Source organism: Erpetoichthys calabaricus, chromosome 11 (genome assembly GCF_900747795.2).
Source record: "Erpetoichthys calabaricus chromosome 11, fErpCal1.3, whole genome shotgun sequence".
Lineage (NCBI taxonomy): Eukaryota > Metazoa > Chordata > Cladistia > Polypteriformes > Polypteridae > Erpetoichthys > Erpetoichthys calabaricus.
In genome coordinates this window covers 86,702,766-86,715,659 of record NC_041404.2, presented here as the reverse complement: position 1 = coordinate 86,715,659, position 12,894 = coordinate 86,702,766, and the positions used below count along the sequence as shown (strand labels likewise).

At 37.5% G+C, this 12,894-nt stretch overlaps 1 protein-coding gene across 2 annotated transcripts in view; it reads left to right on the top strand.

The window, feature by feature from the left end:
• Positions 1-12,894, top strand: part of LOC114661336 (serine/threonine-protein phosphatase 6 regulatory subunit 1-like) — a 150,134-nt gene that overhangs the window by 50,448 nt on the left and 86,792 nt on the right. For both annotated transcript variants that reach the window (XM_051933870.1, XM_051933871.1), the window contains exons 6-8: positions 7,644-7,756; positions 7,996-8,109; positions 8,975-9,137. In XM_051933870.1, the coding sequence (XP_051789830.1) occupies positions 7,644-7,756; positions 7,996-8,109; positions 8,975-9,137 (390 nt within the window). The remainder of the gene's footprint in view (positions 1-7,643; positions 7,757-7,995; positions 8,110-8,974; positions 9,138-12,894) is intronic.

Here is a 12,894-nt window from a genome sequence, read left to right as displayed (position 1 = left end):
AGTTATTGAATATCAGTCCAGTCGAGGTTCCAATGAATGTGACAGAAATAACTATTTGAGATCCAAATGAAAGACTGTTTTGGGGCAATATAAAACTGTCAATATTAATTATATTGCCATTTAAAGAGGTTGCATCTAACTTGCCTAAGAGTGCTATCTATTGTTCATTTTTCATGTTTTCATTATGAGAATTGTGAACTATACATTTTTAAGAAATTGATTAAAAATTATTCATATACTAAAAATATTGCAAACCAGCAAACTGTCTAGGTAGAGGTAAAATCTGCCTAATCATGTCATATTACACTATGTCAATGTCAATTTATTTATACAGCACATTTTAAACAACATAGGAATGTTGTGGCTGAAGTGCTTTACAATAAAAGAAGAAGAAAGATACAATTAACATAAATAACATAAATAGAAATAAAATAAATGAACATAAATAAAATAGAAGTAAGATTACATAATCACAATGAGGCAACCATCAGTATTACTGAAGTTCACGGAAATCAAGTCAGTAGAAATGAGTCTTGAGTCTTAAATTTTGTTCAATTGAAGACGACTCCTTTATGTAATGAGGTAAAGAGTTCCACAGGCGAGGAGCAGCAGTTGTAAAAGCCCTGTCCCCCTTAGTTTTACACTTGGTACGAGGGACAACAAGAGACAACTGACCAGAAGATCTAAGCACTCTACCTGTAGATGGCTAGTGTAAAGCAAACAATTCATATAAATAGGCAGGAGCAGGCCCATGTAAAGATTTAAAAACTAGCAACAAGATTTTAAAATCAATTCGAAAACTGACAGGCAGCCAGCGTAAAGAAGCTAATTAATATTGGAGAAACAGAATCAGACTTTTTTGCCCTAACCAGAAAGCGAGCGGCAGCATTCTGGACCAACTGTAACCTGTGTATCAGGGATTTGCTAATCCCAGAATACAGCAAGTTGCAGTAATCAAGGCGAGAAAAGATAAAAGCATGAGTAGCTTTCTCAAGATCCCTAGAAGATAAAAAAGGCTTGATCTTACCTAAAAGACGAAGATGGAAAAAGCAACTCTTGACTACAGAATTAATTTGCTTCTCAAAAGAGAGGTTACTGTCAAAGATAACACCAAGATTGCAGACTTGAGGTTTGCAAAAGACAGAGAAAGAGCTGAGAAGTCCAAGACCAATTTGGGCTTTAGCTGATGGACCCACTATAAGCACCTCCGTTTTATTTTGATTCAGATCAAGAAAATTATTAGCCATCCAAGATCTTAGTTCAAAAAGACAGTTGTGCAGTTGATTCATTGCAGAGTTGCAGATGGGAATATAAACCTGTGTATCATCACTAGTGATACAATAATGAATAGATGTGTTTTGTGCCAGTCTATTCAATTATAAAAGATCTATTGTAATTAAAATACATTTTAGAAAATTAGCTGTAAGATGATATTTCCCACATCAGCCTTTAAGACTGGCAATGATTTGATGTAGGACATTTAAGTCAGGAGAGGCATAAAATTTTATATAAACGGTTCACATATATGCTGTCTTTTGTTGTACTATTCGTTTGCAAATGCTGTCAGCAGCCACACTGAAGTTGAAGCTATTGAATGCTTGCACATTAAATGAAAGTTCTTAAATGCACTCCAGTAAGCAAATGTTCAATGTGTATTGTTAAAAAATGAATATCCTGCACTTTAGATTCCATATGTACTTTTTTCACAAACTGCATGATACCCAGCTTACGAGATATTTGAAGGAATAACATCAATTGCACCATTTTTCTTAATGGACTTGTTTCTTGTGTCAGCGTAACCTACTCTTAAATGTCTGTGGGTTGATTTTTTTTTTCTTTTTTTTTTTTTTTTTTCAGTTTCACTGTGAAGTGGAAAACTAACTTAGTATCCAGGTTATAAAATAAAATGTAGGATATTACTAAGGGTGGAGTACCAGAATGTGAAAGCAGTTTTAAATAAATAATTATACAGGTATACTCATTATTTAGGTCACTGAATTTAAATTTGTCCTCTTGCAGCATTATTTAAATTGACCTTTTACTCAGTTTGTGTTGTTAATAATAATAATTATAAAAGCTTGAAACACTGTAGTTTGCAAAGCTATTAACTCCCAAAAGAGAGATTAGGTGCTAGGTTTGAACTCTTCACTACTGGCGCCAGAAGTGAACTCTTCACTACTGGCGCCAGAAGTGAACTCTTCACTACTGGCGCCAGAAGTGAACTCTTCACTACTGGCGCCAGAAGTGAACTCTTCACTACTGGCGCCAGAAGTGAACTCTTCACTACTGGCGCCAGAAGTGAACTCTTCACTACTGGCGCCAGAAGTGAACTTTACAGTGTAATCCGCAATTTCTGAAATGGTGTGGGTCTTTCTCCCTTCATTTATTTTATGTGGCCCTCATTGTATATATTTTTTTATGCAGCCTTAATTAATTTAGTAACTGGGTTTCCATGTTCTCCCTGTGGTAATATTTTGCTCCCGCTTCCCAAAGATGTGCAGGTTATATTATTTGGGAACTATAACTTGGCCCCAATCGAGCGAGATTGGATATACACATTAGTGTGCCCTGGTGTATACAGGTGCTCCATATGGTTCCTGTCTTACTCCCGATGCTGCTGGGATTAGTTTTAACTGTACCATACATGAGCAGCCTAACATTGGTTTATAAGTGATCTGATAAGCTGTGCTCCATTAAAAAGAAATAGCATATGCCTTTAAGCATGACTACACATTTCCAGCACAAATCATAGAATAAAATAAAACATATTAAACAAAAGAACTTTTTCTTCATAAAAGCTTTACCAGGAGGAGAATAATTTATTTAAGGGTAATGCTGCCTTCCCATTACTTTTTTGCAAAAAAGTTTGTCGTTTGACAGTTACTTCATTGGCTGATAAGAGCATAAACTATAAGAGTATTAAACACATTTATGTTTTTTTCACATTTTTTGACATCAGATTTTCATACTATTTGCTACATAATTTTTAATTTCTGTAAGCATCATTGTGTCATGAACCATTTTGAAGACCACTCTTTCTGGTACAGCTTTGGCAGTAATCATATTTTGGGATTTTCCCACTAATACTTCAATCAGTGGGGAAAATAATAAAATTAGCTGCATATTTTATCCAAACCTTCCAATATCTTTTTTGAAAAGTAGTCAGTTAACTATATCTTATAATAATAGAAATAATAATCATGGAGTAAATTGTAATAATGTAATAAACTGAATAATTTCTCTCTTTGGTAATACCTACAAAAATATTGCAACAGTGTACTCTAAATTGCTATTATTCATGTACTTTTTGTTTGCAATTTAAAAAAAAAAAATGGGTAAAGTATGTGATGGGGAGATCACATTTTCATTGTTAAGCTTTGTCTTTTGATGTGCTATATATTTCTGTTAATTGTATAATATTTAAACTGTTAAAAGGGAAAATATTGTTTTAATACAAAATGGATGTTGTTGCTGATGTACATTTTGAGGTGCTGCAGCAAATGAACATAAAATACCTGTCAAGAAACTCCACATTAATATACATTGAGTGTTGGAATCTGTTTTTCTTTTCTGCACAAATGCCAACATTTTGAAAAGATCTGTACGGTTAATGAACAGTGCATAAATTGGCAAAGATCTATGTTAAACACTTAAACTTTCTCCTAAACCCCATTGAAAACCTTTGATGTGAGTTGAAAAAGAGATGGCACAAAAGAGGACCAAGGACCTGTAGAGATTCTGTATAGAGGAATAGTCAAAGATTCCCTACTTAGTTTTCAGTTTGGAAACATTTTCTTCTGTTGATGTTGTTGAAGGTTAGAACCCAGCCACAGGGGATGCACAAACCAGTGTGTTTCTTTGTCCCAAGCCCGGATAAATGGGGAGGGTTATGTCAGGAAGGGCATCCGGTGTAAAATTTTGCCAAATCAATATGCGGACAACAGTACAAATTTCCATACCGGATTGGTTGAGCCCCGGGTTAACAACGACCGCCACCAGTACTGTTAGCCAACAGGGTGCTGGTGGAAATTGGGCTACTGTTGGCCGAAGAAGGGGGGGTGGGGGGGAGACGAATCCAGAGGCAGGAGAAGTAGTAAAGAGTGAAAATGAGGGTAGGAACTTCGAATATTGGCAGTATGACTGATGAGGGGAGAGAGTTAGCAGATATGATGGAGAGAAGGAAGGTTGATATATTGTGTGTGCAAGAGACTAAATGAAAGGGGAGTAAGTCCAGGTGGATTGGAGGTGGATTCAAATTGTTCTATCATGGTGTGGATGGGAGGAGAAATGGGGTAGGAGTTATTTTGAAGGAACAGTATGTCGAGAGTGTTTTGGAGGGGAAAAGAGTGTCAGGCAGAGTAATGATTATGAAGCTGAAAATTGGAGGTGTGATTATGAATGTTGTTAGTGCATATGCCCTGCAAGTTGGGTGTGTAATGGGTGAGAGAAGATTTTTGGAGTGAGTTGGATGAAGTGATGAACAGTGTACCCAAGGGACAGAAAGTGGTGATTGGAGCGTATTTCAGTGGGCATGTTGGTGAAGGGAACAGTGGAGACGAGGAGGTGATGGGTAGGTATGGTGTCAAGGAGAGGAATGAAGAAGCCCAGAGGATAGTGGATTTTGCCAAAAGGATGGACATGGCTGTGGTGAATACATATTTTAAGAAGAGGGAGGAACATAGGTTTACATACAATAGTGGAGGAAGATGCACACAGGTAGATTACATCCTATGCAGAAGAGTTGATCTGAAGGAGATTGAAGACTGCAAAGTGGTGGAAGGGAAAGTGTAGTTAAGCAGCATAGGATGGTGGTTTGTAGGATGACATTGGAGATCAAGAAGAAGAAGAAGAGAGTGAGGGCAGAGCCAAGGATCAAATGGTGGAAGTTGAAAAAGGAAGACTGCAAGGTTGAGTTTAGGGAGGAGGTGAGACAGACACTGGGTGGAAGTGAAGAGTTGCCAGACAGCTGGGAAACTACAGCAGATGTAGTAAGGGTGACAGCAAGAAGGGTGCTTGGCGTGACATCTGGAAAGAGGAAGGAGGAAAGGAAACCTGGTGGTGGAATGAGGAAATAAGGAGACTATACAGAGGAAGAGGATGGCAAAGAAGAAGTGTGATAGTCAGAGAGATGCAGAAAGTAGACAATAGTACAAGGAGATAAGGCGCAAGGTGAAGAGAGAGGTGGTGAAGGCTAAAGAAAAGGCATATGATGAGTTGTATGAGAGGTTGGACACTAAGGAGGGAGAAAAGGACCTGTATCGATTGGCTAGACAGAGGGAGTGAGCTGGGAAAGATGTGCAGCAGGTTAGGGTGATAAAGGATAAAGATGGAAACATACAAGCGAGAAGAGTGTGTTGAGCAGATGGAAAGAGTACTTTGAGAGTCCGATGAATGAAGAGAACGAGAGAGAGAAGAGGTTGGATGATGTGGAGATAGTGAATCAGGAAGTGCAATGAATTAGCAAGGAGGAAGTAAGGACAGCTATGAAGAGGATGAAAAAATGGAAAGGCTGTTGGTCCAGATGACATACCTATGGAAGCATGGAGGTGTTTAGGAGAGATGGCAGTGGAGATTTTAACCCGATTGTTTAATGGAATCTTGGAAAGTGAGAGGATGCCTGAGGAGTGGAGAAGTGTACTGGTGCTGATATTTAAGAATAAGGGGGATGTGCAGGACTGCAGTAACTACAGGGGAATAAAATTGATGAGCCACAGCATGAAGTTATGGGAAAGAGTAGTGGAAGCTAGGTTAAGAAGTGAGATGATGATTAGTGAGCAGCAGTATGGTTTCATGCCAAGAAAGAGTACCACAGATGCAGTGTTTGCTCTGAGGATGTTGATGGAGAAGTTTAGAGAAGGCCAGAAGGAGTTGCATTGTGTCTTTGTGGACCTGGAGAAAGCATATGACAGGGTGCCTTGAGAGGAGCTGTGGTGTTGTAAGAGGAAGTTGGTAGTGGCAGAGAAGTACGTAAAAGTTGTACAGGATATTTACGAGGGAAGTGTGACAGTGGTGAGGTCTGCGGTAGGAGTGACAGATGCATTCAAGTTGGAGGTGGGATTACATCAGGGTTTGGCTCTGAGCCCTTTCTTATTTGCAATGGTGATGGACAGGTTGACAAACGAGATTAGACAGGAGTCCCCGTGGACTATGATGTTTGCTGAGGACATTGTGATCTGTAGGGAGCAGGTTGAGGAGACCCTGGAGAGGAGGAAATATGCTCTAGAGAGGAATGAAGGTCAGTAAGAACAAGACAGAATACATGTGTGTAAATGAGAGGGAGGTCAGTGGAATGGTGAGGATGCAGGGAGTAGAGTTGGCGAAGGTGGATGAGTTTAAATACTTGGTTGGGATCAACAGTACAGAGTAATGGGGATTGTGGAAGAGAGGTGAAAAAGAGAGTGCAGGCAGGGTGGAATGGGTGGAGAAGAGTGTCAGGAGTAATTTGTGACAGATGGGTATCAGCAAGAATGAAAGGGAAGGTCTACAGGACAGTAGTGAGACCAGCTATGTTATATGGGTTGGAGACGGTGGCACTGACCAGAAAGCAGGAGACAGAGCTTGAGGTAGCAGAGTTAAAGATGCTAAGAGTTGCACTGGGTGTGACGAGAATGGATAGGATTAGAAATGAGTACTTTAGAGGGTCAGCTCAAGTTGGACAGTTGGGAGACAAAGTCAGAGAGGAGAGATTGCATTGGTTTGGACATGTGCAGAGGAGAGATGCTGGGTATATTGGGAGAAGGATGCTAAGGATAGAGCTGCTAGGGAAGAGGAAAAGAGGAAGGCCTAAGTGAAAGTTTATGGATGTGGTGAGAGAGGACATGCAGGTAATGGGTGTAGCAGAGCAAGATGCAGAGGACAGAAAGATATGGAAGATGATGATCCACTGTGGCAACCCCTAATGGAAGCTGCCAAAAGAAGAAGATGATGTTGAAGATTAGGCAGACTCTGAGAAATTTTTGAAGGATTTCTTGCAACTACAGAATTCAGCAGTTTATCTCTCAACTGTGGCATTTGAAGGGGACATATCGTCATACCCACTAGGCTAGAACAAATCTTTGAGGGCATATTGTTCTTTAATGTTAAAATTTCAATGATAATGGAATATTTCATTTTGGGGCTTTTGTCATCTATATTGCCATGGCTCTGAAGCACAAAATCTATACCTATCAAGCCTCGAATGCTAGAAACTTACATTTTAGTATATAGGGAGGCAGTCATTAGCCACTTACAAAATTAGCACTGTATAGTATTTAAAATAAGCTTCATCACAAATCTATCATGTAGCAAATTGCAAAAAAAAAAAAACAATAAAATCCACAGGAGAACTTAAGTGGTTGTAGGGAATGTGTTAAATAATACTAGTACAGAAGGTAAATGGAAAATGTCAAGCACAGAAAACCAAAATTTTATAGAATGGGAGTAGATGGCAAGGTGAAAAATTGTGCTTATGCAGTGAATTAATTTATGAAATGACTCTGCTATAAATCCCCCCCCCCCCAATGTTTCCTGATGCTCTTAACTGTTTCGCTTTGTGTCTATTTTTTTTTTTTTTTTTTTAGATAAAATTGTCCCAGTCTCGAAAAACAATACTTTTGTAGTTGTGTTTTGCATAATGTTAATATGTTTTTCAAATTTGTTTTCAGCAACACTGTAATGGTTCTTCCTCCTTGTATGATATCATCAGGCTGAACCGGGATCAGCTAATTCACATCCAGCTCAGCCCAGAACATGACCAGCTGCTGAGTATATTAGAAAAGTAAGTTATACTCAAAAGGTGCAGAATTTCATTAAATTTTGAAATGTAATATAGAATATACAGACAATAAAAAAGCTAAAGTTAACTTTTTTCTTTTCTTTGTTTTTTTTTAATTTACATAGACAAAAAACCATTGAGCAACTTTTGCAAAATTTTGAAGTGTAATAAAGAGTATACAGAGACAATAAAAAAGCTAAAGTTAACTTTTTTTATTTTATTTTTTTTTTTAATTTATATAGACAGGAAACCATTGAGCAACTTTTGTCCAACATGTTTGATGGTGAACGCAAAGAATCTGTTATTGTCAATGGGATTCAAGTCTTGCTGACGTTACTTGAACCTCGCAGACCCAGGTATAGAATATTATTTCAGTAGCCCAGATGGTCATACAGCTGCCTCAAAACATTTGTAAATTTGTTAGATTACTTACGAGTTTCTTGTTTCCACCACAACTCTGTTGCCTGTTTAGAGAAACTGGTTTCCTCATTAACTCCTTAAAACAGGTTGTCAAGTTGATTGGTAGTACTGATTTGTCCTTTGATGGACAAGCATTTCTTTAAAATCTGATTCTTATGTTGTACCCTTTGCTTTAGGGTAGCCTCTTTGTTCTTGATCCTAGCGATAAGGGTTCTGTCATTGCATATAAAATGAATGGCTGTATCTTTCTAATATGATGAAGTGAAAATGTATTTAGTTTTACCAGTTAGCATATAATTCCAAAAGTTGTAGTGTTTGTTTATACAGCCTGTTTTCTTTGATAGCAGTGATTTCTGCTTTTGATTCTTGAAGTAGCTTAGTAAATTTTAAAACATCTAACAGGAATTAAAAACTGTGAGCATTATGTTATCTTTATATTAGGATGTGGATTTAGTCATATTGTTATGTGTTTTTCAAAAGACATGCTTAAAAGCTAAATAAATGTCATTAAGTGAGTTTCTTCAGCACTGGTATAAATGCTTAATCTCTCTTTTCATATTAGGCCATCTTTCAGTCATTTTTTTTAAATTACTGTCACAAAATTTTAAAAGATTAGAGCACAGGAAAATGAAGAAGAAAAATGTTTGTCATGGGGAACATTTGTATGCTTTGGCTTAAGAGATTTATTTAGTTTAGTTTTTTTTTTTATTTTATTTTATAAAGAAGTCTTAGCTTTGTAACTATTTTGCTAATTTCAGTTAAAAAAAAATATTTTATTTATTTCCCTTTTCTTCAATAAAGACCGGAGCTGGGTGGAATTGGTGGTTTTTTCAATATTGATGGGCAGCTGGAAATCTGCCATCCTACATTTGAACCCTCTTCACAACAGAGCACTTTGGGAACACTTCTTGCCATCAAGCAGAGGTTCCGAGACTTCCAGCAGCTTTTAGTTGATCCTCCCAAGGTATGGGTACTTAGCAGTATTTAGCTGTACATTGACAATGGTCTAGCTACTCTAGTCATTGTCGCTGATAAATAATTTTACAATGAGACTGATAGGTCAGGAGTTTGATCTTTACTACTTAACTTATCCTGTCATTGTTGGCTCTCTGAGTAGAGTTTATATGTTTTTCCTGTTTTGATGTGGGATGTACTTCAGGTACTCTAGTTGTATGAGTTTGAATCATCATTGCAGACCTGAGCTGTATAATTAAAATTGAAGTATTGAGTATAATTAATACATAGGTTTGGCAGCACAATATGGTTTGTGTTTTTATATAGACAGTATATATAAAATATATGTATAACATTAGGGTTGTCAAAGGTATCGAAATATTGGTTTTAACGTTTTTAAATTACTTCAGTACTCATTTTCCATTGTATCGATTCTACAGCCTACATTTCAAATATACTTACAGTTCTCTCTGGCTCTGACAATTGAGGCATGTTGGCTATCAATCGGCGTGGCTAGAGTTGTAGTCCTGTTTAAACCCAATCACTGGTGTTAATAAGACGGCAACTTCAGCACCGTTGGAGCCTTCACCAGCATGCTTAACTGAGAAAGAAGGTGGCTGGAGTATTGCCTTAAAATACTTAAGCTTTAAGGCAAATTGGAACAGAAAACCACAAGGTGTATGCAAGATTTGCTACTGCATAGTACCAACTAATGGAGCTAACACAACCAATTTAGTCAAACACTTGAAGGACTGACATGCGAGTCAATACAAAGAATTTCGAGAGGTAACCTATTTCTAAATTACGGAAACATTAATAAGTATAAACCATTAAACTGTTGCCTTTGAAGTAGGAATGTAACATTTTCTTCTACAGGTTAAAACTTTTTTTCTACTCAGCTAAACGTTTAACTCATCAAGATACTGGCCTTCAATTATTTTTACCTCCAGGTCAGTTTTATTCTGTGCTGTTCTGTACTGTTCATTCAAGGGCAACACTGTTTTGCACTATAGCCCCATCACTCCCTTGACTTTTATCCCATCACCGCGAAGTGTGCTGCTGTACTATTTTTATCATGTGCAGCTTTAAAATTATATTTCATCATACTTACTATATAGATAGATAGATAGATAATGTAAGGCTCTAGAATTTTTCAGTTGTCAATTACATAAACAGTTGTGTTACTCCACTGTGTGCTCATATTACTTCTAGATGTGCTTCAACACTTGTATTTACTATGTCAGGAATCATTTGCAGCCCAACAAAAGCACACCTCATGGAAGAGCACATTGTCATGCTAGTCCTTCTTGCAAAATAATTTGGAAGTTACCAAGACATACTGTAGCTTATTTACACAAATATGCATTATGCATTGTTTGCATTCATACAAAGCCTTTAAGTGTTAGTAGTCTGTTTGTATGTTACTTTTTCTGAACAACTGTTTATAATAATAATAATTCATTACATTGTTTACAAAAGACCACTTTTTTTATTTTTTACTTGAATGCTTAATTTTTTGTTTATTATTTTTATTTGTACTGCTTATGAAAGATTGCAATATTTATTCCTTTAACATTCAGATTCCTTTGTAACATTTCATTTTAAAACAAATAATGTTACTGAGGGTAATAATCAATTTAAAATAACTTTTGGCCAGATTTAAACTTCTTTAATTTTTAATTTTAATAGAATCTTAAAATTTGCTGTTACCTTTCAAAGTATAGACTTTTAATTTCCAATATGTGTATATACATATATAGGTGTTTGTGTTTTCTTGTATGTATGTATGTATGTATGTATTTATGTATGTATGTATTTGCCTATGTGTGTGTATATTTATATGAGAAAAAATGTAGCTTGAGATCCACAAAGAGAGAAAATAAGTCATTTGTCTTTTCATTAAAAGAGACACGATTAATATGCCATTAAAAGAGACTTGGACTTGAACTTAGCATATGCAGGCTTAAAAAGAACAACATCCAAATAATAGAAAAGACTTTAAGACCAACACCTTCCGCACCCCGCCTTATTAATTGCCTTCTCTTCCACCCCTTACTTGTTATATATTGTCTTTGATTCACGTATGTCTAATCATTTTTCTCTGATGATGACACCTGGTAGGTTGTCGAAAGCTTAAGAATAAAAAACTATTTTAAGATACCAGACTCATTTTCTTTCATTACGGATCTCTAGATACAAATATGCAATCCGTATCCCAGACCTTCACTTCCATATATATTTTACAGTGTCATCTGAAGCAACAGCTTTCCCATTCTTCATCCTGTGCATAGCAGTCCTTACTTCCTCCTTGCTAATCTGTTGCACTTCCTTGTTTACTACTGTATCTCCACATCATCCAGCCTTCTCTCTCTCTCTCTCTCTCTCTCTCTCAATCTCATCATCAACTTCTGAAAGTACTTCCCATCTCCTCAATACACTGTCTTCGCTTGAGAGTATGTTTCCTTGATTATATTTTATCTCTGTAATCTGCTGCTCATCTTTCCCTGCTCGATCCCTCTGTCTAGCCAATCAGTACAGGTCCTTTTCTCCCTCTTTAGTGTCCAACCTCTCATACAATTCATCATGTATGCATCTTCCTCCACTCATGTATGTCACCCTGTGACTTTCTTCATTCCTCTCCTTGACACCATACCTACCCATCACATCCTCATTCTCTCTGTTTCCTTCACTAGAATGTCCACTGAAATCCACTCTAATCACCAGTCTCTCTTCCATGGGTACACTCTACACCACTTCATCCAACTCATTCCAGAAATATTCTTTCTCATCCATCACACACCCAACTTGTGGGGTTAATGCACTAATAGTATCCATCATCACACCTTTAGTTTCCAGCTTTGTAATCATCCCTCTGTCTGACACTGTTTTTACCTCCAAAACCGTCTTGACAAACTGTTCTTTCAGGATAACCTCTACCCATTTCTCCTCCCATCCACACCATGATAGAACAGTTTGAACCCATCTCTGATACATCTGGCCTTATAGCTAAGTTAAGAAGGAAGGTGATGATTAGTGAGCAGCAGTATGGTTTCATGCCGGGAAAGAGCACTTTAAATGCAATGTTTACTCTGAAGGCGTTGATGAAGTATGAGTTGTAGTGTGTCTTTGTGGACCTAGAGAAAATATATGACAGGGTTCCTAGAGGGGAGTTGTGGTATACTGTAGTATGAGGAGGTCAGGAGTGGCAAAGAAGTATGTAAGAGTGAGACAGTGGTGAGATCTGTGGTAGGAGAGATGGATGCGATTAAGTTTGAAGGTGGATCACATCGTGGATCGGCTCTGAGCCCTTTCTTATTTGCAGAGGTGATTAGACAGGAGTCCCCATGGACTGTGATGTTTGCAGATGACATTGTGATCCGTAATGAGAGTAGGGAGCAGGTTGAGGAGATTCTGGAGAGGTGGAGAAATGCTGTAGAGTGGAGAGGAGTGAAGGTCAGCAGGACCAAGATAGAATACATGTGTGTAAATGAGAGGGAGGAATGGTGAGAATATAGGAAATAGAGGTGGTGAAGGTGGATGAGTTTAAATACTTGGGATCAACAGTACAGAGTAACATGGATTGTGGAAGAGAAGTGAAGAAGAGAGTGCAGGCGGGGTGGAGTGGGTGAAAAAGATTGCCAGGAGTTATTTGAGATAGACCAGCTATGCTATATGGGTTGGAGACAGCGACACTGACAAAAATACAGGAGACACAGCTGGAGGTAGCAGAGTTAATAATGTTAAATTTGTATTGGGTTTGACGAGGA